Below are 26,601 nucleotides of genomic sequence, written 5' to 3'. Positions count from 1 at the left end.
CTGGATTTCTTGATGGTATTTTGCTGCCCTGTGTCACAGGCCACCATCTCCTAAGCAAAGCCCCACCCTGGGCTGTGTGCCTTCTCAGCATCTGTCAAACTAGACCATCCATCCCCAATCTGCATGGGTTTCTCAGTGGAAGTTTTTTTTTTTTGAAAACAATTTTATTGTTTTTTTAACAAACAAACAAACAAACAAAACATAAAAACATCAGCTCTCATCCGTACTTATATACAAACAGTGTGTCGGTTGGTTCATCAGTTTTGTGCATTCATTTCGTAGTCACAATTACAATTACCTTACATAATAACTCTTATTATCAATCCAAACTTATATATCCTCATATCATTATTGAAAAAAAAAAGATTTGACTATACTTTTATTCAATCATGCCTTATGAGATAACTATAATTTAAGTAATTTATCCTATAACAAATCATATAATCATACCAATTCTATCCTTAAAAAAAAGAAAAAAATTTTTTTTTTTATAAATATAATGTCAAATACCAAAAGAAAAAAGAAAAGTAAAATCAATAATATTCCTTATTGCCTAACATTCTAAATATTCGATTTTTGTATTTCATCATCTAGCCATTGATAGAAAAGGTCCCAAATTGTATAAAATTGTTTATCTTCTTGCTCTCTAATTTCAAATGTCAATCTACTCATCTCAGCACATTCCAATATTTTCTTAATAACTTCTTCCTGCAATGGAATTTTCTCATTTTTCCAATTTTTTGCAAATACAATTCTAGCCGCAGTTAATACATTTACAATCAAATATTTCAAATCTTTACAGTGGAAGTTTTTTTTTAGCACTGAACATAGGCTTAAATGTTGCAGGCATGACAACAGGTTTGTTATTATAGGCTCTGGCCTTTAGCTGCTAATCTATCTGCAAGCACAACTGAATTAATTCTTACAATGTGTCCAGGCATTTACTTTCTACTAATTTTTAAATAATTGCATCTGCCAACTCTTCCTGAAATTGGTCATCAGGAGCAACTGCATTCTGCAAAGTATGTTTTTGAAGGAGGAGCATGGAAAGGCTCAAGAGCAGAGTCAAGGTTGTAAAGATCTAAGGTTCAAGAGTGAAATTCATATCCAGGGATTACACTTGAGCTAAATGTTTTTCCCATTGAACAGAAGGAACCCAGTCTTATATAGAGGCTGATGCTCCTTGGAATGTTATTGCGGCCAATTCAGTGGTGGGATTTAAATTTTTTTACTATCGGTTCTCTGGGCATGGCTTGGTGGGTGTGGCATGGCTTGGTGTTCACGGCAGGGGAAGAATACTGTAAAATCTCCATTCCTTCCCATTTCTGAGGGAAGGTTATTGCCCGTTCTCCAAACTACTCAAAATTCTGATCAGAACTGGTCAGAACCTACAGAATACTACCTCTGAGCCCATTGTTACTCATTGTAATCTTAATTCTGTTGCTAGGAAACTAACCTAATGGAATCTTTCTTCTGCTCTTCTTTCCTCTTGGCTATGACAAGGTAACTTCTCAAGAGCTAAAAGAAAAAAAATAAAAGAGACAAAAGATAAACTTGTCTTGTCCTCTTTTGGATATCTCCTGCTTTAGTTAGATCACCATTAAATATAATTCTGACATTTTTAATTTCTTGAATAAAATTCTCTCCAAAGTCCATGTCTTTCAAACTTTAAATGAAATTTCTCAAAAGCTTTCTCTGGATAAAATTTCAGATTTGCCCTGATCTGAACAAGGAAGGTCAAGGTGCCTGGTGCATGATCTGGTGTTGTGATCTGGGAGAAGTTTGAGCTGGCAACTCCAAAGCAAAGGGATAAAGTTCCCTGAGAAATCCAGAAACCCCCCACAATGCTGGTTTTTTTAAAAAGGGTTTTGAACTTTTTGCCCTTTCTACATGCTTCAATTTGGGAAAGACCTAATAGTAAGTTGGGGGGCACTGAAGACACAGATGAGAGCAATTACACTGACAAAGGTTCTCAAACCAATTTGACTAAAACAGATTTCCAGATATTACATCATGGGCTTTTTATTGAAAAGCTTTGTAGAGTTGGAAATGTGAAAAATGTGAAGGGACATTTTATTAGGCTCGGTGGACATGCAAAAAAGATTTAAAATAGTTTTCAAATACGGAAGAATTTAAAGATAAATATTCAATATTTCCTTTGAGGATTGATAGAAGAACAGTTAGGAAAATGCCATGGAATTTACATGCACATACACACAGAGACACGCACAGAGAGAGAGGGGGGGAATATACCTGCAGGAATTGAATTTAATCCAATGTTCTGTGCAAGATTGTAAATTAAAGATTAGCTCAGCTATATTCAATGAAATACATCATTCAAAGGAGGACTCAGAGAAGAAAAACAAATTAAAAAATGAACAGAGTTAAAAAAAATAAACAAAACATTTCATACCAATCTTTGAAAACTAAGTTAATCACATACATGGTTTGAAGAAAATTGGCACATGTATATGATTAACAGCTTCTCTCTAAAACAACAGAATAACAGAAGACACTGTAAAAAGCTTGGCCCCAAATAACAGGGTCCCAAGTAACAGCCCAGATGAAATCAAAACTCCAAGACCAGAGGCTGCCTCAAAGTATAGAATTAGTAGGCATGCCATATTGGCACAGCTGGTGGAAACCCGATTCTGAAATTCCTTGAGTTTTCCCCACCCAATTCAAAATCCAAAGTTCTTCCCTCCATTACACACAATCATCACATGCCCCAATCAGTCCCAAATCCGGATGGCTCCCATCCATGCCCCTCCAGGTGTTGGTGAGAGTGTCCTTGGTTCCCAGAAGAAAGAATGTTATTTTGGCTACATATTCCCCTCAGCTATCTCTACTCCCCATTCCTTTCCCACAGCTCTATCCTGCCCCATTACGGCAATGCTGAATACATTGCAAGATTGCTCCAGGGTTGACTATGTGTTCCTGCAGATGCATCAGGAAAACCAGACTTTCTCCAAATCGGTTATAGTTGCAGATCATGGCAAAGTTCTTAAATACTACATATTTATCCTGGTCCGAGAAGGGATGAGAGAGGCTGAGAACTTCTTGGGTGCTAGAAATAGCTATGATTGTTGAGGTAATTCCCCGTTAGGAGAATGAGTGCACACAAGGAGATGTAGTGAGAGTGGTATTGAATAACACATGACCAGCATACAGATACACTGAATAATAAAATGTAGGTTTTTGCTTTCAGTAAATGGTTAAGCAAAGTCCAACAAGCAGTCCAAGTCATGCATGGTTAAAGCAGTCAGTTTTCACTTCAGGGATAATTCAAATAACAAAGTCCAGTATTACACACAGTTCAGTAACAGACTTACAGAAATCCAATAAGAACGACGCTCAGCAACAGTCAATAGGAACAATGCAGGAACCAAAAATAGTGAACATCAGAATATCTAGCAACAACAGAACTAACAACCCAAGTTTCTGGCTCCATCTTATGGCCGTTTGAGGAACCACACCCAATTACAATTTTAGCATTCCCTTAAAGAGACAGTATTAAATGTCTATCCAGGTTTATATATTTCCAACCCAAGTGTTAGGTGACTATTAATTCCTAACAATGATAAAGCCAAGAAGGGAGATACACCCAACCAAACTTATTTCTGCTGAATTTGAAAACCTATGTGCTGATTTCAGGAGGAATTCCTTATTTGAATGGGATATCCTTGCAAACTTCCATTTCCAAAAGTTAAGATCATGTGTTCTGAATCAGATCAGGACCCATCTTTATGTCTCAGCACCTTCCTCTAACTCACATTTATACATTTCTTCTGGTGGTAAGATGCTCCTTTGTATTTAAGTCTGGCCTCAAAATGATAATGTAGCACTTGGGGCAGAAGATACAGACCAGCAGACCAGCACTGGAAGCCAAGATGGAGAAGACCTGCACAGCCACCATATATTTCCCTTTGGTGTTCAGGTAGGTGGGCAGGAAGGAGACCCAAACATTGCAGAAGACCAGCATGCTGAAGGTGATCAGCTTGGCTTCATTGAAGGTTCCAGGAAGATTCCTGGCCAGGAAAGCCATTGTGAAGCAAATGGCAGCCAGGAAGCCCATGTAACTGAGGGTGATGTAGAACATGAAAACAGAGCCTTCATTGCATTGCAGGATGATCTCTCCAGGCTGAGAGTGGAAGTCTGAGTCACAGAATGGGGGAGAAATTCCCAACCAGATGGAGCAGATCATAATTTGGACACTAGAACTAGAAAGGATGATGGAGTTGGCCAAGCTCTTCCCCAACCATCTCTTCACTGGGTTTCCTGGTTTTGTGGCAAGGAAAGCCAGCACCACTGTGATGGTTTTGGCCAAGAGAGAAGAAATGGCAACTGAGAAGATGATGCTGAAAACTGTTTGTCGGAGAAGGCAGGTAGCTTTCCTTGGTTGACCAATGAAGAGAAAAGAAGACAAGAAGCAAAGCAGGAGGGAGACCAGGAGGATGTAAGAGAGGTCTCGGTTGTTGGCTTTCACAATGGGAGTTTCTAGATGTTTAATGAATATGATTAAAACAAGGCCTGTAGCTAAGAACAAGAATAGGGCAAAAGAGACCAGAATGATTCCCAGATGTTCTCCATAAGAAAGGAAAGATATAACTTTGGGGATACATTGGATTCTGCCCTCATTTGGATATTTTTCATCTGGACACTTGGTGCATTTTTCTGTATCTGTGTAAACAAAAAATGCAATATTTTTTAAATATTCTGTAGCTTCATGAAATACCTTCTTGTGACCACAATTGCTACTAATAGCATTTTCCAAGAAGCATTGCTTAAAATATCTACAGAGAGAAGGTAAGAAGAATATCATTTTCTTAAAAAAAGCTATATTTTTATACTTTATGAAATTGGAAAAAGTCCTGGAACCTGGATGATTTCTTGTGCAGTTTGCAGAACCTACATTATTACAGGTAGATAATGAATCAATTAATCTTTCTAGGCACATTTCCTGGATCCTGACAGATGGCACTTCTTAATATACTTGACTCTGGATGCCTCTCTTTTGAAATCTAATTAGCTGGGGGGGAAATAATCTGGAATCCAAACTATAAAGCAGAACAGATTTATTTTCTGTCAGCAGAGAAGCTTATCTGATCTGCTAAACCTTCCTATCTCTTCCTAGGCCCTCCTCAAGGTTTTCTGCTATTCTTCCCTCTAGATATGAAATTGTGCAATTTGAAAATAATAGCAATAGCAACAGTGCTTAGACTTATAAACTGCTTCATGTGTTTTACAGCCCCCTCTAAGCAGTTTACAGAGTCAGTCTATTGCCCCCAACAATCTGGGTCCTCATTTTACCAACCTCGGAAGGATGGAAGGCTGAGTCAACCTTGAACCAGGTGAGAATTGAACGGCTGAACTACTGGCAAAAAACAACAACAATTGAGCTTCAATTTGTCTTTTAATTTGCACTTTCATGACAGTGTTTCAACGGAAGAATCCACTTCCACAAAGCCCACCCTTTTCTTTGGTGTCTCCCACCTTCATGAATGGAGATGGTCCCCTCAGGACAAGGAACACAGTCATAGCAGCAAATGGGCTCTCCTTCCCGCTTTTGCTTGACAAATCCAGGATGACAATTTTCCACACATTGGGACTGAGGCAGGGACTAAGCAGAAAAGGATGGAATTTGAAACAATATAGATTGGGACAAAGCACACATGAAAATGGAGGTAGACATTAACATTAGCCAAATAATTCCTGGGGTTCACTTAGATAAATCTGAAATCATTGACTCATTCCAAACAGATTCAGGAGAGATAAATGCTGGCAGATTGTTCATTCCCCTTTGATCTTGGCATCTAACATTGAAATAAAGAATTTTTTGATTTAAGAAGACTGGAGGATGGAATTGAAAAGATTTAAGGCTTAAGTGACAACCAGTTTGTTGTTAACATACATTTCTCCATTCTTGTCATAATTATGATTTTAAAGTACAGTACAATGATCTTGCATTAAATTTTGGAAAAGAAATTTTTTTTAAAGATTTATTAAATTTTTATTATATTAGATTTATTAAATAAAATGTAACTGTATGAAGAAAGAAACTTCAGACCAGTAGAATCTTCTGGATCAGTAGGATACTTCTTCTAGAGTGTAAAAAACATTGCAAAACTGCTGCCCTTTGAAAGTAATCCAAAACCATCCTCCAATTAAAACACAAAGGGAGAAAAATCCTTAAAAATTAGGGCTTTCTTTATTTGTGTTTCTTTATATGACTAAGACTAAAACTAAAACTGACTGCCTAGTTTCTAGAACTGGGTGTCAATTCGTAAATCATTCCTATGCCTGTTTCTGAGTTGCCATAAGAAGGAGGGGGAAGGCCTGAGGGAGCAGTGCAGCAGATGAAGGCCAGAAGCACATTCCACACTTACCTTGTAGAGATTGTAGCCTAGGCTACTGGATCTTCTGCCTCTGAAAGTCCTTCATTGGAGAGTGTGATTGATGACACCCAGCCTGTCAATATGTTTCATTGGAGAATCTGATTTATGACACACCCAGGGGGGTGGGGGAGAAATAGGGTCATAGGTGGTAGTAAATTATGTGTCTCAGAGTTGGCTTCATACAGGTTAGTGCTGGATTTGTTGCTCCTAATAAAACTTTTGGATTCTTTGGAAGCTTGGCTCCAGACTCATTATTTAATTAGGGCAATTGTCGGAACCTCTTACACTGAGGTGAGATGAGATGCAAGAGAGGCCATGAGAACTTGTCCCTCAAAAGGGGATCTTTTCATCTTCAGCAGGCAAGACAAGATTAGGAGATTTGTGTCCAGCTCTACAACTAGAACTACTACTAGTTGTAGTTGTAAGAACTACAACTAAGGGACATCATCTTACATGGAAAGACAAGTCTACATTTCTTATTAGTTAAAGTTGAATCCTCCTTGTTGCTCAGAGGGACTTAATGTAGCTAACAATAAAGTTTTAAAAAATGCATTCAGATTGTTGGCAGTTAAAACCCACCCCTTTCCTAGAAAAAATTAAATATTTTAGGATATACTAAAAAGGAAGAATATTTCCCCTAAAAGGGAAGTAGAAACTCAAAGAGGCAGTAGCTCACCCTCCCACCTTTGTTAATGGGCCATTAAGGCCTGGCCCAGTCTATTCTACATAACAAAGATCTACCTCCTTCAGGCAGAGCCATTTCATTGCCTTTCGTTGCACTACCCACCAAGTTTCAACAAAATTTAGCACACGGACAACCTAAAAAGCTAGCTATGATCTCTGACAGCAACTAATCAGAATATTCTTCCTGTGTCCCAGGAAGTTCAAAGCCAGAGAGGTTATAAATCCCAAGGACTCTAAGCATCTCTTCCCTTTTCTTCGTCCAAGAGCTCCAAGCCATGTGATCCTGTACACCATTAAACCATCTTTGCAAACACCCTCCATGTTTCCGGTGTCTTTTTCCCCATTTGGAACTGAACTCAGAAAGATATTTTTTCCAACAAGATGAAGTACCCTCTTACAAGCCAAAGCCCAAATCTAAGTAGCATCTCCTTTCAAATTATTCCAGAATGAAAAAGTGTTTTTTCTTCCAATCAAAGTCTTCTTTCGGTGCTTCAGTTTTCCAGGTTATGAGCATTATCTCCCATCAAAACAACCTTTATGATTTCATGTGAAACATGAATGTTTTTGGAGCTTCTTCAGAGGAGCAGAAGGCCTATTGCTTTATCCCAGTGGGATGAAAGAGAGATATGGATAATTCTGGCCAAGTTTAGAGGGCTTAAAAACATTATAGAACACCATGGTTTCCTGCCTAGGCAGGGAGGTTGGGCTAGAAGACCTCCAGGGTTCCTTCCAACTCTGTTATTCTATCCTATTCTATCTGTGACCTTTCAAGAGAGACATTCTTCAATCTGGACAAGGTGAGCCTTATTTCTCACATGGACCAACAGGACTTCTAACCAGTCATATTTCATCTGATTCAGGGGTGGGATTCAACCAGTGTAATAATTGGTTTGGTGAGCATGCATTTTGCGTACGTACACATGTGCTTTGTGCATATGCCCATATACAACATTTGAATCTTATTTCCTCCTTTTTCAATCTCAGCTGTGCCACACAAAGCAGCTGAGGTTGAAAAAGCAGGAAATAAAAGACAGCCTAGAGGCCAGGCAGGCGAGTGGGACAAACAGAAGAACAGAAGATTGTTGTTCACTGTCAGCTGATCTTCGGAGCTACCAGTATAGCAGAACCGGGCCAAACTGGTAGAATCCCACCTCTGATCTGATTCAGTCCAAACCTTAATGCAGACATTGGTTAAAAGAACCTGAAGCTATTAGCAACACAAATGCCAGCACTTGAATATTTCTCACCAGCTTGATCCCAAAAGAATAATTACCCAGCATCCAATATTGGACATGACTAAATCCATTTAGAAGAATATTCCTTATCATGGTATCTGAAGGACACTTTTGTGAATGATACTGAAGTCCCCATAGTCCATCTAACAAAATGTTAAGTTTTCTCTTCTGTACATTCAACTCTGAGTAAGGGTCATCCACATTGGTGACTAGAATTAACACACTTGAAAATGGGTCATAATCTTTAGAAGAAAAGAGAAAACACAGCAATATTTGACCTACCTTGTTGAGCAGATTTAGAGAGGAAAGAGCAATTTCATTAATAATAACTCTCTGTCTTTCAACACTCCCCAGTTTCCTTTTGATCAAATCCCCCTCTGGCAAAATCACCATGAACTCAATGTCCAAATCTGCAGCTATTTCTCCATTATGGTCCAGGTAAACTTTCCAGTGGGAAAGATTGTGGAACTCATTCTTCTCCAGAAAGGGATGGAACTAGAATGGAAACATAAAAGAATTTTAAAAGCAGAAAACTTGGTTTTATTCTATCCCACCTGGTATTTTCATGTATGAATTTTTCTTCTACTTTTTTTTCTTAATGTGCAAACATGCTTAATTAGGACAACTGGGGTCACTAAGCTCATAAGTGAATAAGAAAGGTTCAGCAAAAATTGGCAATCGTATATTGAAAACATATTTATTGAGACTATATAATAGACACGTTTGATCAATTATAGGAAACATTCTACAGCAGGTATCAACTAAAGTGAACAACAGCAAAAAAGAGATTAGGAAAAACAATAACTTCTATAGGAAAAGAATACTATTGATAAGTTTTCAAATAATGTTTCAAGACCAAGTCAGCCAGGAAGAGATCAAGTTATGTAGAAAGAAGCCACCAAATTTATAGTTGATTAAATTACCCACTAGACTCTTTATGTGCCCTCTTTGCCAGCTTCCTTGCAAAACTGACAAACCACATGCAGCAAAAGCATTCCTGAGAATAATAAGATTAGAAAGATTTTTTCTATCTTGTACTTAATACAACAAATGCAATCCTGTACCAAAAAGGACAAATGTAATCAACCAAGTGTGAACTCTGATCTTGTGAAAGAAGACATGTTGTAAACAACAAAGGAACATTTTGTATAAAATTGTGAGCTAATTTTTACTGAAAGTATTTGAAATGGACCTCTGTCCCAAGCATGAGGTTCTATTTTTTGCAGGAATAAACAACTAAAAGTTGCCTTCCTCATTTCAGCATGATTCATGAGCTACTCACCCGGGAAAAATAGAACTCAGCTGAGGCTCAGGGGTCTCCTTCAAATTTATAAAAGTAAAATTCTACAGTGCTAATCACAAACTATACATACAGGGATATTGTTAAAAGGGCAATTACCCTTTTAAAATTAGAAGTGTTTAATATCAAAATATATCTGGTACCAGCTCCTTGGTAAATTATCCCCCAAGTAACTAGATTGGCCAAATCTGTTGGCTGAAGCAAAAAATGAAGAATTGGAACATTTGATGGCATAAATATTGGCTGAATGGTTAGGAAAGGAAAAAGATGATCTAATTAAAGAGTTTGATGAGGTATATAGGGTTAGCACAAGCTACGCCAGATGCGACAACTGTCCAAGAGAAATCCATATCCGCTTCTCTAGGAGATGTCTGAGGGATTTAATTTTGAAAATGTCTAGGGAGGAAACAATATCATATAACGGCAGAGAAATTAGGATTTTAAAACAAATTCCAAAGAAAGTGAGGATGATAAGACAAGATTATAAATTTCTAGCTAATGATTTAAATAAAAAAGGAATCCAATTTAAATGGTTAATCCCGAAAGGGATGTTAATTACGTGGAAAGAGAGGAAAATCAAAATAGAATCGATAGAACAGGCCCAAGATTTTTATCAACAGCTCACGGATACAAATGGTCAATCCACTAAAGAAGAACTTAAAAGGAGATCACAGGAGGACCGATATCATCACAGAACCCAAAAGGAATGACTTTCTCCAATTTCAGGAAGTGATAAACCACAACCTGGGAGAGAAGAGCAAATCCCACAACAACAAGAGAACCGAATCATTACTAGGCAAAAATCTAAGCAGACGTAGATAAATGGTGGAGGGGAAGAAGTTGCTCTCCATCAATATAAACGGATTAAATTCAATATCAAAAAGAAAAAGGATATTTTCAAAACGTATTCGACATAATGCAGATATAATATGTCTTCAAGAAACACATATTTCGAAAAATGATGAAAGACATCTAATTTGTCCAAAATTAGGGAAACCTTTTACGGCACCGGCCGATAAACACAAGAAAAAAGGAATTGCAATTTACGTAAAACAAGATGTAAAGGCAGAATTAACCTGGTCGGATCCCAAAGGAAGAACTCTGGTTATACAAGTTTGGATAAACCCCTCTTTCTCTAATGGATTCCTTCTCCAGAGGAATTTAGTATGTTGGATCCTTCTTGGGCCCCCATACCTGCCACGGCTTCAGCCTTGGAACCTCCAGTGTCTCTTGGACCTCCTTCCCTCTTCTCCAGGATCTGGATGAATATGCAGCCTTCAAGACATGAGCCAGAGTCATAAAGATAATGTAACCAGAATCACTGTTTTCAACCAAAATCCCGTTCAATTCATCTTCTGTCTCCACAGCAGTTTTTTGGGTGCATCTTTTCTGGCCTTTGACAGCATAAACATGCGTTGAAAAAGAACACTGAAAACTCTTGTTCTCATACTGGGAGTCTATAAAGGAAAAGGCTTCGAAACCACCATAGGTTGGCCTTATTTTTTGCATAAATTCAAAGCTCCAAATACTATGGATATATTTGTGATATCCAAGATGACTTATTATATAGTTTCCCAAAGTTGTGGTGATCCAGATTTTCTCTCTAATGGGTCCTGACAAAGTGGCAAGTGTTATCTGAAAAATATGAAATGTGCTTGAAACGATAATGTGTTCTGTGAAGTGAACAAAGACATTGACTTGTTTCCAGTGAGAAAAGCTGGAATCCTTGAAGGGTACTAGATCTCCAGTCATTGAGAATTGTTGGGATATAACAACACAAATTCCTTTCCTGACAAGCAAAGGAGGGAAAATCCTCAGGAAATTTTCTCCCTCCTCTGTGTCTGGAGCAAGGAGACCAATCAAGGTCCATCTGAAATGAAGGAGCACTTGGACAATTGCTGAATAATGAAACCCTTCTTTAGGGAGCATCTGGTGGAAAAATGGGAATTTACTTTTGTCACTCAGAGTCTCTGAAGCAATTCTATGACTGATCTGGAAAAGCAAGGAAGAATGCTGTGTTATATTTGGGGATCAGGTCTTCTTCCCCGCAGAAATATCTATGTTACAAGAACTGATTACCTTATTACTTTTAGATTGCTGGGGACAAAAGTGTTTTGTATCAATTAACTCTCTGTCCCCATTGATTAGTTGAAATGTTTCTCCAGAAAACCTGTGAATGTAATGCCAAGTAACTCAGTCCCTTTCTTTGATGGATGCAAATAATCTCTTTCACAATTATTTTCATGAATATGGCATTTGTTCAGCATTATCACCATTTTTCTAAGATCATGTGCAAAATGTGAGCTTTCCATCAGTGCTGCACTTTCTTGTTGTACAGAAGATCCTTTGATTGGACACAGAGCCTCTCCTCATCTTCACAAGTATGCAGGAGAAGCCCCCAAAGCAACAGAGATGTTATCATGAGAGGATATGACTATTTTGATATATGCTCCCATCTTAATGTATTTCCCAGTTCCCAGACATGACACCTACAATGAACACAGTTGAAAAGCAGCTCTTGAACTCCATAGAGAAGATACGGTTGGATCTATCATGCACCCACTACCACTACCACTACCACTTCACTTTACTATATAGAGGAACATACACACAGACCTGTGGGACTTTGTAGGTGTCTACTAATGTGGACATCTGGTTGGAAATCTCCCTGTCAGCTGCATCAAAAAGAGCTAAAATGTTGTCCCTCCTTCCACAGCTGTAGTTGGGAACATTGGCTTTTCCAGTGGAGAGCATGTCCAGCAAGACTTCTGAAGTGCCAAGTGTGTTCAAATAGTTATCATGGATATTGTAGCCAAGTGTGAGATTGCACAGGAGCTGGATAGTCTTGTTGATCTCTTGAATGGTGAAAATAAAGCGTTCTATTCCTTTGGAAGCATAAGGTAAACTAATGTGAAAAAATGCTTTGGTTAATACAAGCATTATCAATAGCAGTAACGCAATACATTTACTCCAATTTCAGTCTCTTTATCGACACATGTGTCAACCATGGAAGCCATATTTGTTTTAGCCATATATTTTCTTAGAAACTTCAAGGCTGCCACAGTTAATGCCTGTGAATTTGGGAGGGGAAAATTCTTAGCGAGTAGTAGATTAGATTCAACAACATTCTTCTCAAAAGTCAAGGACATGTCACCCTGCATCTTGATGGGAGTGGGCAAAGGTTTGGCTTCGGGTAGAACAACATTTGATTGGGTCCTGTGTGATGGGCTGATGGGTGCAGGGGATGGATCTTTGATTTTCAATTGTGGGGAAGGGAAAACCTGGAAGTTTTGATTTGGGTTTCCCAGATGTGCCAACATGACATCTTTAATAAATTCTTACTTGCATGGACTGTCTCTGAGAAAGGAATTGAGGAGTTTCTTTGGAATGTTAACAACATGACTGTGGAGTCTGAATTCAACACTGATTGAAAACAAGAGGCAAATGAGAGTCACCCATGAAATTTAATGTTTGTAAATGTTGAGAAAATGAGAAGCAGATAAGAATCACAAATACTCTTATTATTTATAGCAGCAGTAATTTTCATCAGAACAGTCGCCAGTCTGCAAAATAACTCATTTTTAAAAGTACAACCATCATAAAAGGAAGAGAATATTTCATAAGTGACCCACAAAAAGCAAGTCATACTCTATTCCTGAAAGGATGAGATAAGCAGTTATAAAAATATGGAAATGAGCTGGTCAGGGTTAACTACAACAATCACCATTTAAAAAAAAACCCATCATTATTCAAGTCATAAATTCTAGATTTAACATAGAGAGGAAAATAATGTGGACTTCTTTCAGGTAATTTTCTTCTGCTCCATCTTTGAATTTGTGTTCCTTCCACTGAATAAGACAAAACAGAAAAGCCATGGAAATCTTATCCATTAACAAAATTAATCACTTCCTGAAATATATGGGTAAGCAGAATAAAAGAATGAGAAGAGAAAAGAATCACTGCGGCAAGAATGGTATTTGCCCAGAAGTGGAAGGAGAAAGAAATCCCTAGTGAAGAGGAAGTAATAAGTAAAATTCTAACTGTGCTGAAATGGATAGGCTAACACTAGAGATGAAAAATAAAGATGAATATTATACAGTTTGGAATAGATGTTACTATTGGTGAGGACAGAAAGGAAGGGTTTAAGATGGAAAAGAGTTGTTAAGTGGACATCTGTGATCATGAGACTAAAATAATACTAAGAATGTTGAAAGATGCAAGTAAGGATGAATAAATGTATAAATGTGTGTATATGTACAAATGTATATAAGATCTCTATATAATTATATTTCACTGGGATGATGACCAAAAGCTATGTCAAAATGACTCCACCATGTTGAATGTTTTTAAATATTATGTTTAATAAAAAAAAATTAAAAAATCAGAGTGCTAGAACTGCAGATGGAAGGAATACAATTTCATCACACTGAATAACTTACAAGAGAGGCTGATTATAAGGAAGCAGGTTGAAAAGCAACATTTTCTGTGATAGTGTTACTGCGCTGGTGACTATACCAATGAGATGATCTCCTGGCCTGTAGTAGCTCCAGGGTCTTTCTCTATCCAGGGGGACCGAATTCAGCAGGCACTTCATTCTAAGCTTCCCAGAGACTGTCTGGGACACCAGGAATATCGAAAGGAGAAGCAAGAGGTCCATAATTCATGGAGCTGGATCAACTGCCTGTTTCCAAAGAAGAGTTAGATGATTTCAAAGCACTCTCAGAAAATGGAATTTGAATTTTCTTTTTCAAACAAAAACAAATCAAGGTTCATTTGAAAAAGAGAGAAAGGTACATTCAGCAGCACAGCTCCTGTCTTGTGTCCTAAATCTTGTGCATACCATTCAGCACAAGTAGAGGCTTATATCTTTTTCTGATGCAAGATCCATTCCATGTTGCTTCAGTCTGATGTTATATCAAAGGCAGCCTCTGGAAAGGCAGCTGTAGACATCTCAAAGTCTGGGATTGTGGTAATTACTGTGAGTGATAATTTGTCCTCCAGATCTCTTCCAGGGGTTCATATAGAGAGGGGCAGCTGGAGTAAAGGATTCTGGTGAAATGTTGCAGCTATACCCCTGGAGACACTCTTCTATAATGGTTGTCATCAGTGGTGGGATTCAAAATTTTTTTACTACTGGTTCTGTGGGCGTAGCTTGGTGGGTGTGGCAGAGAAGGATACTGTAAATTCTCCATTCCCTCCCGACTCCTGGGGAAAGGGAAAATCTCCATTCCCTCCTGACCCCACTAACCTGCTTTCCAGCTCTGTTCTCCTGTGCAGGGCAACAAAAGAAGACCCAGCCAATCAGCTGGGTCTCAGAAGGCAGAGGATAGATGGGGGAAGGGCCAGTCAGAGGTGGTATTTGACGGTTCTCTGAACTACTCAAAATTGCTGCTACCAGAACTGGTCAGAACCTGCTGAACACCACCTCTGGTTGTCATCCTTCTGGTTAGGATGCATCCAGAAAGTGATACTGGAGGAAGATACTCCAACATGCCTGTACAATGGGATCATCTCAGTCTGCTGAATTACACTTCTACGAGGTTCTTTTCAGTGGTGGGATTCAAAAAAAAATTACAACTCATTCTGTGGACATGGCTTGGTGGCCATGGTGTGGCTTGATGGGTATGGCAGGGGAAAGATACTGAAAAATCCCCATTTACTCCCCCCCCCCCCGCTCTTTTGAGCTCTGTTCTCCTTTGCAGGGCAACAAAAGGAGACCCAGCCAATCAGCTGGGACTTGGGAGGCAGAGAATAGATGGGGGCAGGGCCAGTCAGAGGTGGTATTTGCTGGTTCTCTGAACTACTCAAAAATTTCTGTTATCGGTTCTCCAGAACTGGTCAGAACTGGCTGGTTCTTTTCCCATAGATGTTGCCTTCTTTACTAAAAGTGAATGTACCAACATTTGTCCACTAACAGTGTCTACTAAGCTTCTAACAGTGACCCCTTTGACTTTTGCTATGATCATAATTTTTCTCCCCAGAAATTCTCTCTCCAATTGACCGAGGGACAGATTAATTTAAAAAACAAACAATTATTATATATGCAATGGCATGATAGCATCTAATGGACCATTTACCATTAGATTCAAAGACTTCAAATTATTGTTTGGCAATAAAATAGCAAATTTACTCAGAAAAGGAAAACTACTATAGCTTTAAAAATGTATCTTTAACACTAAACTGAACTGGATTTTTCATAATCCAGCGTCCTTGGATTCACCTCTCAGGCTGTTTCTCTTTTAATTTCAAAAACTCTCTTCCTTTCACAGCCTGTGGAAGCCTGATTGGTGGCACTAGACCCATGTGGGGGTGGGCTTCAAAAAATTTAGAAAAGGGTTCTCTGCCCAGTTGCTGGGTGGGTGTGGCCATGGTGGGTGTGGCCTAGTCAGACTCCTGCAGCACGGGTGGGGGAAAACATTTTTGCCCTTCCCAGTGTCAGCATTGCAGAGAAATTCCATTCCTTCCAGTAACTCCAAGACACAAGCCATCTCAAAGTACTTTTATTGGAACAGTACCTGGCACATACTGGGGAAGTCCAGATCTTTTTTTCTGGCTTCCCACACAGTCCCAAGCTACAACCTCCACCTTTTTTTCCTCATCACCAGATGAGGAAAATGCACCAACCCCACAGTAAGTCTTATTCTTCTCTGGGCCACACTCTGTAACCTTGAACTATAAAACTAATCTATTTTGTCTACTAAGAGCTACTCAATTTACATCACCCCTCCCACATTCTTCAACTGTGTGGCAGCAATGAATTCCATAGCTGACACTCAGGCTGTGGAGACTTTCCTCAAGCCTACCAGAGGGTGAAAATAGCCTCTCTGGGTTCCAGAGGATCTCTAAAATCTGGAAATGGGCCCATTTCTGGCCTTCTGAACTTCTGGGAGGCCCATTTTTTGCCCTCCCTGAGGCTCTATGTGTGCCCTGCACTTACCTGCATCCAAAATGTGGGGACTCCTGGGAGGAGCTGGGTGGGGTGGGTGGGGCCAGCCAGGGGTGGAGTTTGGGGGATCTCTGAACTGCATAAAATCTTAGCTAGGGGCTCTCCCAAACCCCTGTGGACCCCCAGAAGCCCACTCCTGGACTGATCTGCATTTGTCAGCCACAACAGATATATTTATCTGGGAAAGCATTCATTTCCCAATCACAGTCTTCCTGAGCATCGTTATGCAATTCACCAGGCTTAGGCAATTCATACGTTAGGAGAATAGGAAAAAGGGAGTTAGAACAGAGCCTCAGGGTCAGTCTCTATTTGATCTAGGTCACATTCATTCCTCCAAACCCAAATTCCCTCTGACTTTTTGGACATCTCTGGTCATTTTCACAGCAGGACTAGGAAGAGCTGAGAATTGGAAAGGGAAGACCAAATATATTCAATGAACCTCTGTATTCAAAATAGACTTTTAAACACAGAGTGTTACTTTATCCACACCCATACATGGGACTGATACCAGTGGTGGGATTCAACAATTTTTACTATTGGTTCTGTGGGTGTGGCATGGCTTGGTGGGCATGGCTCTGTGGGTATGGCAGGGGAAGAATACTGCAAAATCCGCATTCTCTCCCCACTCCTGGGGGAAGGTTACTGCAAAATCTCATTCCCTCCCCACCCCACTAACCTGCTTTCCAGCTCTGAATACCATCTCTGGCTGGTACATGGCAACAATGTGAATCACGCTGCTAAGATCTGTTTCTTTTGAATCAAATAAAGGAGGCAAAATAAATAATTAAAGCTCACTGCAGTTATTATTCATTCAGTGTAGACTGGAAGAATTTCTCTTCAGAAAATAATGGAAGGAAATCATACAGACAAAAAGATGCACTCATATTTATAAAAATATAAATCATTTAGGCCAAAAGTCTCTAAAAATGTAAAATCATTTTTTTCCACCTGGATGATTGAATCTTCATTTACATTTTAAAATATACATTGGGGAGAAACATCTATAGTTGCTGTGACAACATTTAGTACATTCAATAATTTTCTGACTCTCTGCCTAACAAAATTTGTTTTGACTGAAGAAGTTACTAGGGTGAGTATGAAATGTCTCATTTTAATGAATGATGGTCCAGTTGCCATGATTTAACCTTTTAAAAATACATTTCAGAAAAGGAAGATAAGATGATAATTGTAGATATGTATACTTAATTTCATGTAAGCATGAATATTCACTATTAGTAAGCTTTAGTTTACTTTCCTGTCCATCTATGTTACGATGTCCCATGTTTCCCATTTATAAATTTCTTCTAGTTGTAAGCTGCTCCTTTGTATTCAGGTCTGGTCTCAGAATGATAATGTAGCACTTGGGGATGAATATGCAGCCCAGCAGACCAGCATTGGAGGTCAAGATGGAGAAGACCTGCACAGCCACCATGTATTTCCCTTTGGTGCTCGGATAAGAGGGCAGGAATGAAACCCAGACACTGCAGAAGATCAGCATGCTGAAGGTGATCAGTTTGGCTTCATTGAAAGTCCCAGGAAGATTTCTGGCTAGAAAAGCCACCATGAAACAGATGGAAGCCAGGAAGCCCATGTAGCTGAGGGTGAGGTAGAATATGAGAACAGAGCCTTCATTACATTGCAGGATGATCTCTCCAGGCTGGGAGTGGAAGTCAGAATCGGAAAATGGTGGACAAACTCCAAGCCAGATGGATCAGATGGTAATTTGGACAGCAGAACAAGAAAAGATGATGGAGTTGGCCAAGCTCTTCCCCAACCATCTCTTCACTCGGTTTCCTGGTTTTGTGGCAAGGAAAGCCAGCACCACTGTGATGGTTTTGGCCAAGAGAGAAGAAATGGCAACTGAGAAGATGATGCTGAAAACTGTTTGTCAGAGAAGACAGGTGGCTTTTCTTGGTTGACCAATGAAGAGAAAAGGAGACAAGAAGCAAAGCAGGAGGGAGACCAGGAGGATGTAAGAGAGGTCCTGATTGTTGGTTTTGACAATGGCAGTTTCTTGGTGTTTAATGAATATGGTTAAAACAAGACTTGTGGTTAGGAAGAAAAGTAAGGCAAAAGAGACCAGGATAGTGCAGAGGTGTTCTTCATAAGACAGGAATGTTTTAAATTTAGGGATACAATCAACTTGATTCTCATTTGGATATTTATCATCTGGACACTTGGTGCATTTTTCTGTATCTGAGACAACCAAAAAGCAATATTATTTTAATATTTTACCCTTTCACTTTTCAAGAAATACATTTTTGGACAACTTTTACTAGGGGGCATTTTCCAAATTACATTTCCTAAGATCTCCAGAGAAAGAAGATAAGAGGAATAATATTTTCTTTTTTTAAAAAAAAGCTATAATTCTTTGAAATTGAGTGGAGATCCAAATGATTTCCTGTGTAATGTGCAGAATCTTAAGAGGAATCTACATTATTGGTTGTTAAAAAAAATGAATCAATCTTTCCAGGGAAATCCTTGGGTCCTGCCAGATGGCACATCTTAATGTATTTGACTCACAGGGTGCCAACTTTGTGAAATCTAGTTGGCTGGCAGAGAAAGGTAGTCCTGCAAAAGATCTGGAATAGTTACTGGGAGCTTTAGTAATAAGGATGTAATGATATGTATCCATAATTGTCCACACTTCTTCAGCTTCTCAGTGGACCTCAACCAGAGATTTATATTACAATAATCCTTCCAGGAGGTGGGCCTATAACAATTCCTCAGGTTTCAAGAAATTTTCCTAGTATGATTGATTGCTTATTGTACCCTATGACTATCATTAAGTGTCGTACCTTATGATTCTCGACTCTTGACAAATGTGTGCACCCCTAACAAGCCAATCAGCTGAGAGGATGAAGAAACAAAATGCTAGGAGCAACCCTCCAACCCTTCCATGTGCTTTTCAGTCTTTTATCCTCTCAGCTGATCCTCTGAGGCTTTTTTTCCCTCCTCTCAGCTGATCAGAGGCTTTTTTTTCCTACCGGTTCAGCTGAACTGGTTTTTACCAGTAGCATATCACCACTGAATGTGTCCCTCAAGAAAAGTAAGTCAGGTATCCTTTGCTGAGGCACATGGGACATGAGTATGAGCTCTGTGGGAAAAAGCCCAGCTCGGTTTTCAAGAAAGGTCCTTTCTTTTGAAGTATTGTAAGTAGGTGATGCCAACTGGCATGGAAAGAAATACCCAAATGTATTATTACTCAAATTAGGAGCCTCCTTTTTGCCCAGAGAGACTTTAAAGTAGCTAAGGATCAAAATAAACAATTGCATTCAAAGGGTTTTCCAATGAAGTGTCTTCTTACAAGCGAAAAGCCAAATATAATCCAAATATTGTTATTTCCAATATGAGAAAGGTGTCACACCCCTGTTGGAGACTGACTTCAAGGGAAAGGAGGAACAGCTGACAGGGAATGGGAGTGTGGCTCCGGAGGTTGTGGAGGAGGCTGGTGAAGGGCAGAGGCCAGCTGGGCAGTCAGAGGAAGCCCATCCCCTCTTCATCCTAGGGCATGCAAGGAAGAATGGAGAAGGGAACAGCGTGGCTTATTGGAGAGGAAGCGGCCATAATCTCCCTCATTGGTTGCAGCTGGGGAGAATAGTATATAGGAGGGGCATTTAAAACACAGTGTTGCTAGAAGCAAAACATGTTTTATTTCTGACTGAGGTTTATCTTGGTTGGCATTCTTCCAACAGACTGTGCCTTGTTATCTTCTTGAAGTTTGTAATTAATTATCCTGATTTGTTGTCAGTAATTCCTTCAATGCAGTTTTTTTGGTTTTTTTGTTTCTTCATTGTCTGTTCTTAGAGTTTGGACTGTATTTCTTTCTTTTGGAGACTATTTTGGAAAGAGTTGAATCTCCAACTGCGAACAATTGAACAGTGAGGCCAAGTTGGAGGCATTAAAGGAAATTTATTTACATTCGGGAATTTATTACGTGTGTGCTGCTTCCTGGGTCATCACAGAAGGGGTTTTTCTTTAGATCAAAGTCTTGTTTAAGGACTTCAGTTTTCTCAGTCATGGCATTATCTTACATCAAAACAGTTTTAATTATTTCAGTGAAAGCCTTAGACCTCCTTCCTAGGAGCAGAAGGCCTGTTGCTCTATCCCACTTGGATGAAAGAGAAGCATGGTGTCAGATCGGTGTATCTGCCATTCTTCATGGAAGAAGAAGTGGGGAGGGAAGTTGGTCTATGAAATCCTTTTGATGTAACCTGAATATATTAAATCTTATATTAAATTTATATAACCTGTTAGGGATATACCCCTAGCAAGATCTGCAGGGCAGGCAGGCAGGCAGGCAAAATATATGAGATAAGTGTTGTGTAGCTTACACTCAGTAAAAGCAGATACACAGTGCCTATTAAATAGTTTTATTCCAGAAAGAGTTAAAGCTTAGTCAAAACAGTCCATATATCATACACTTAGTTCAGTCCGTCCAGGGATTATTCATTTGCAAATTCCAGTGTCGAAAAAGGTCAGTACACTTACAAATAACAGTCCGGTAATTTATCTCCTCGCAGTAGAGAGAGATATGCAACAAGGTCAGAAACTCCTCTCTTCCGTTTGCAACTCCAGTAATTGCCAGCAAAGCGTCAGGGAATCGTCAGCGTCTCATCAGCATCTCTTGCTCCCTCTTATGGTGTTTTCACACCATACCCAAATTACATTGCATTTAAAGTAACACACACTCAAACTAAGAATCATAGCTTATATATATATATTATCTTACCCAAACTAGTTAGGTGACCAATGTTATACCTAACATTCTCCCCTTTTGGGTAATATAATAATATATATATCTATTTACAACTTTAACCCATAGTCTTCACAACTCTCTTTGTGTTTCACTGCACCTTGGGCTTTTGTGAACTGATCAGCAATATTTTGCTCAGTCATACAATATTCCAATCTTATTAAACCATCTTTTACAGATTGTCTTACATTCAGGTATCTTAGATCTGTATGCTCAGATCTCGTTTTTACAGCAATATTTGTAGCCATCTGTATGGCTGCTTGATTGTCCTCATACACAACAATGGAATCATTAACAGTTAATCCCATATCCAACAACAACTGTTTATACAGAATTAAATCAGTACATAATAAAGATAGACATGAAAATTCTGCTTCCATTGTGGACATACTTATGTGTTGCTGTCTAATTGACCTCCAACCAATTAATGCTTTTCCTAATAGTATAGCCATTCCTGAAGTTGATTTCCTAGTGTTTATATCTGTTGCAAAACTTGCATCAGCATATGCACTTAAAATCAAATCATCTTTTGGCTCCAAATACAATGCATAGTGCATTGTCCTTTTAAGATATCTTAAGATACGTTTTGCTGCTTGCCAATGTCGTTCATCGGGTTCAGTGTTGAAACGAGCCAATTGATTAATGCTGTAGGCAATATCTGGCCTTGACCAATTACTAATGTACGATAGACTGCCAATTAGCGACTGATAGATAGTCTTATCAAATTTTGAACTCTGAGCATCAGTCCGGCAAAATTCCTGATTCATTGGAGTTTTTGCTGGTTTACAAAGTTCCATCTTATATGTTTTTAGTAATTGATAAATCTTATCCTCTTGAGATATCTTATAGCCACTCTTGAGACTTCATCGAAACGTTGCTTAGATACTTTGAATCTTACGCAGGAGAAAACCTGAACAACCAAAAATCCACATACAAATACCCGCGAGAACCTCAGAAAACAAATATATATATTGTTATACATGAACAAACGAGATGACACCTCCCGCCTTCCAGCCATTTGGAAACCCGCCCTCATGAACAGACGAGTACCTAACATGAAGAAGGACACCAGACCCACACCCATGAGAGCCACACAAGATGCCGCCACCACACTTCCATGTAGAAAACAGACTCACACCCACTCAGAAGATGAGACACGACCATGGACCAGAAGCTGCACTGCAGCTGCATCACTACCCACTTCAAACCCCTCCAAGACATACATGAAGCAAACCGACACCCACTATGAAGATGCAGCATGACCACAAACTCAAGCCAAACAGCAAGATCACAGCTCACCAACTCAAATCCCCCAGCAACTAAGACTAACCTGAGCACAACCAAGCCCCTACCTGAACAGAACATGCCTCCAGCCAATCAGAACATGGCCAACCCCCAACCAATCAGAACAGAGCCAAAACCCCTACCAATGAGAACACACCCCACCCAATCAGAACACAGCCAAGCCCCCACCCAATCAAGTCCCACCCCCACTAGCAGTTAAAAGGAAGAAGAAGCTGCAATCTCACATCAGTCTGAGAAGCAAGAGCCGAAGACAGAAGCCTGAAGATGATGAATGAGACTTCATCGAAACGTTGTCTAGATACCTCGAATCTTACGCGGGAGAAAACCCGAACAACCAAAGGTATATATATATACCTCAGAAAACAAATATTGCACCTCTACAGGGAGGAAACCCACCATCTGACCAGGACTTATGAAAAACTTGAAGTCCAAAGAGCTTCCATTTTATGTGACCTTGCATTCCTATGCAACTGCCGAGATCAAAATTTAATTCCCACAAGCTTCCAATTGAAATTCCACACCAACACAGCAGCCACCAAACGCATCCTAAAAAGAACAGAATTGGCCCTAATTAGAAATGAACTTCACACAAAAAGGTTTCTCCTAGACCAAATCAACAAAGACCTCCTCACACTCCACCTCAGACTCAGCAACAAGATTCACCCCCTACTTTGGGACAAATCCAAACAACTCGCTGTCTGGAGAGCTGAAACACAGACCACCCTCAAGACAGACACACACACCAACAAACTCAGAAAACTACAACAACGCCAGAAACCAACTCCTCTCCCCCCACAGCCACACATGAAACAAACAGTGCACAACATCTCAGACAAGATCCTCACCGAAGCTGAAACCAAGGTCCTTTCAAAAGGATTCAACTTTGCTGTCGCTCCCAAACACATCCCCACAGAAACCATCATATGCGGAGTTGAAACCAGCCTGACCAAAACCAACCCTGATGATGCTAACAAAATCAGACTCGAAATCACCAACATCCTCTGCACTAGCAAACCACCCAAAAGCAACTTATCCAAAGAAGAACAAACTGCACTACTTAACCTGAAAGAAGACACCAGCATAATAATCCTACCAGCAGACAAGGGCAACGCGACAGTGGTTATGAACACATCTGACTACCAAACCAAGCTAACCAACCTACTCCAAGACCCCACATACAAACCCCTAAAGACAGACCCCACCACCTACCTAGAAAAAACTACCAAATCCAAAATAAAAGCCTCCCCCATCAGTGAAGAAATCCAGCAAGGAATCATACCCAGAGAAAAATCATCCAGATGCCCCAAGCTTTATGGTCTCCCCAAGATACACAAAGAAGGAACCCCACTCAGACCCATAGTCAGCTCCATAGGCTCACCTCTACAAAACCTGGCCAAATTTCTCGCCAAACAACTACAACCCTATGCAGAATCCATCACCTCACACGTAAGAAACTCATTCCAGTTCATCGAGATCATAAAGAAACAAAACTTACAACCCAGCGACCTACTAGTAAGCTTCGATGTCATATCCCTCTTCACCCAAGTGCCAATAAAAGAAGCCTTGACAGCCATCCAAAAGAAATACAACCCCCCCAAGCACATCCTAGATCTGACCAACCACTGTCTATCCAATACATACTTCACCTACAATGGACAAAAATACAAACAAATAGAAGGAGCACCCATGGGATCACCCCTCTCACCTGTCATCGCAAACCTCTACATGGAACACTTTGAAAGACAAGCTCTAGAAAAATACGACCACAAACCCAAACTCTGGCTCAGATACGTAGATGACACCTTCATAATCTGGCCACACGGGAAAGAAAAACTGAACAACTTCCTCACACACCTCAACAGCCTACACCCCAAAATACAATTCACCATGGAAACAGAAGCCAACAATCAACTCCCCTTCCTAGATGTCTTGGTATACAAAAGATCCAATGGCTCCCTAGGACACACCATCTACCAGAAGAAAACACATACAAACCGCTATCTACATGCACTCTCACACCACCACCCAGCACAGATCAATTCCGTAGCCGAGACACTCATCTCCAGAACAAAATGCTTAGCTGATGAACAACACCAAAAAGCCGAACTACACACTCTCACCAATGTACTAACAGCCAATGGATTCCAAAGAAGGAAGATTACCCACCTAATCCAAAAAGAAACCCCAACCAAAATCCAAGACAGAGAACAAGAAAACGGCAAAGCCCTCCTCCCATATATAAAAGGCACCACAGACAAAATCAGCAAGATCCTCCAAAAACACAGCATTAAAACAGCATTCTGCACAAACAGAAAAATATCCACCATCCTAAGAAACCCCAAAGACAAAATCGAATTAGAAAACCAAGGAGTATACGAAATCCCCTGCACTGCCTGTCCTACCACATACATTGGACAAACTAACAGAAGAATAAGTGCACACATTGAAGAACATAAGAACTCAATCAAAAAAGAAGAAACGACCTCTTCCCTGGTCCAACACCTCAAAGCCACAGGACATAAAATTGATTTTAAAAACACCAGAACCATCGCCAAAACCGAACACTTCAACAGCAGAATATTCAGAGAAGCCATAGAGATAGAAAAACACCCACACAGCATGAACAAACGAGATGACACCTCCCGCCTTCCAGCCATTTGGAAACCCGCCCTCATGAACAGACGAGTACCTAACATGAAGATTGACACCAGACCCACACTCATGAGAGCCACACAAGATGCCACCACCACACTTCCATGTAGAAAACAGACTCACACCCACTCAGAAGATGACACACGACCACAGACCAGAAGCCGCACTGCAGCTGCATTACTACCCACTACAAACCCCTCCGAGCCATACACAAAGCAAACCGACACCCACTATGAAGATGCAGCACGACCACGAACTCGAAGCCAAACAGCAAGATCACAGCTCACCAACTCAAATCCCCAGCAACTAAGACTAACCTGAGCACAACCAAGCCCCCCACCTGAACAGAACACGCCTCCAGCCAATCAGAACACGGCCAACCCCAACCAATCAGAACACAGCCAAACCCCCTACCAATGAGAACACACCCCACCCAATCAGAACACAGCCAAGCCCCCACCCAATCAAGTCCCACCCCCACTAGCAGTTAAAAGGAAGAAGCAGCTGCAATCTCACATCATATATATATATATATTTCCTTTGAAGTTTGAATCCAGGCTCATGATTTGATTAGATCATTTGTTGAAACCCTCACATTTTAAAATCCTAATTATGAAGCTTAAGCTTCCAGGAAATGCTCTTATAGTTATATATCATAGAGCAAATTTGCTATTGAATGGCAATTATAAACTGTTTATATTAGTTTTGGCTGATAGACTAAACAGTATTTTTCAAGAGTTTATTCATGAAGATCAAAGTCTATTGTTACATAAAAGACAAAAGAATGTGAGAGTTGAATTGGATGTAATAGAATATTTACAACAAAATACTGAAAAATAAGCTGTGTTAATCTTCTTAGATAGAGAAAACTTTTGATAATTTTCATTTAAAGTCTGGATGTCATGGTCTTCATATTCATTTATAGAACTTTATTCAAGGCCTGGGGAGGCTGAGAATTAAATGAAATAGTGGCCACAGACATTTAAGCAACCTCCCTGATCAAAATAAAGATTTAAACACAGACTGTTGCCTTAAATACATTCCTAAATGGTTTTGGGTTTTTGATAACAGGAAAGGACATGGGATCAAGCTCACCAGAACACATACGTCTGATCTGTTATCCCTGGTCACAGATCAATAATTGTGGCTCCCACTTCTGACACCAGTTACTCTGGAATCAAAACACATGACCCAAATCAAAGAATCAGACCTCACTGCAGTGTTTATTATACAATATGTTAAACACATATATTTTGTTTTATCATAAAATAATAAAATACAGAACAGAAAAAAATACATCCAGCACTAACAACAAAAAAGAAAAAAAG

General features: G+C 39.7%; 1 protein-coding gene across 1 annotated transcript; it reads right to left on the bottom strand.

Moving 5' to 3' along the window:
* Positions 1 to 3,306: 3,306 nt before the first annotated feature.
* On the bottom strand, positions 3,307 to 14,271 carry LOC113451788 (vomeronasal type-2 receptor 26-like). Its single transcript, XM_087923112.1, has 4 exons — positions 14,130 to 14,271; positions 12,231 to 12,499; positions 5,494 to 5,620; positions 3,307 to 4,680 (listed from the first exon to the last, which is right to left on the bottom strand). The coding sequence occupies exons 1-4, from the start codon at positions 14,269 to 14,271 to the stop codon at positions 3,776 to 3,778; spliced, it is 1,443 nt and encodes a 480-aa protein (XP_087779238.1). The 3' UTR covers positions 3,307 to 3,775.
* Between the last annotated feature and the right edge of the window lie 12,330 nt (positions 14,272 to 26,601).

Source organism: Pseudonaja textilis, chromosome 2, assembly GCF_049901715.1.
Source record: "Pseudonaja textilis isolate UNSWEBS1 chromosome 2, rPseTex1.2, whole genome shotgun sequence".
NCBI classification, from domain to species: Eukaryota; Metazoa; Chordata; class Lepidosauria; order Squamata; family Elapidae; genus Pseudonaja; species Pseudonaja textilis.
Note: the sequence above shows the minus strand (reverse complement) of the source record. Positions and strands in the feature narration are given on the sequence as shown.

What these genes read in the sequence shown, in the direction of transcription:
- LOC113451788 (XM_087923112.1), bottom strand. Translation starts at nt 14,271, where the DNA reads ATGGACCTCTTGCTTCTCCTTTCGATATTCCTGGTGTCCCAGACAGTC. An exon ending in GCCAGGAGATCATCTCATTG is followed by an intron (nt 12,500 to 14,129) that starts GTATAGTCACCA and finishes ATGCTTCCAAAG; the next exon opens with GAATAGAACGCTTTATTTTC. An exon ending in ACACCTACAAAGTCCCACAG is followed by an intron (nt 5,621 to 12,230) that starts GTCTGTGTGTAT and finishes TTTTCTGCTTAG; the next exon opens with TCCCTGCCTCAGTCCCAATG.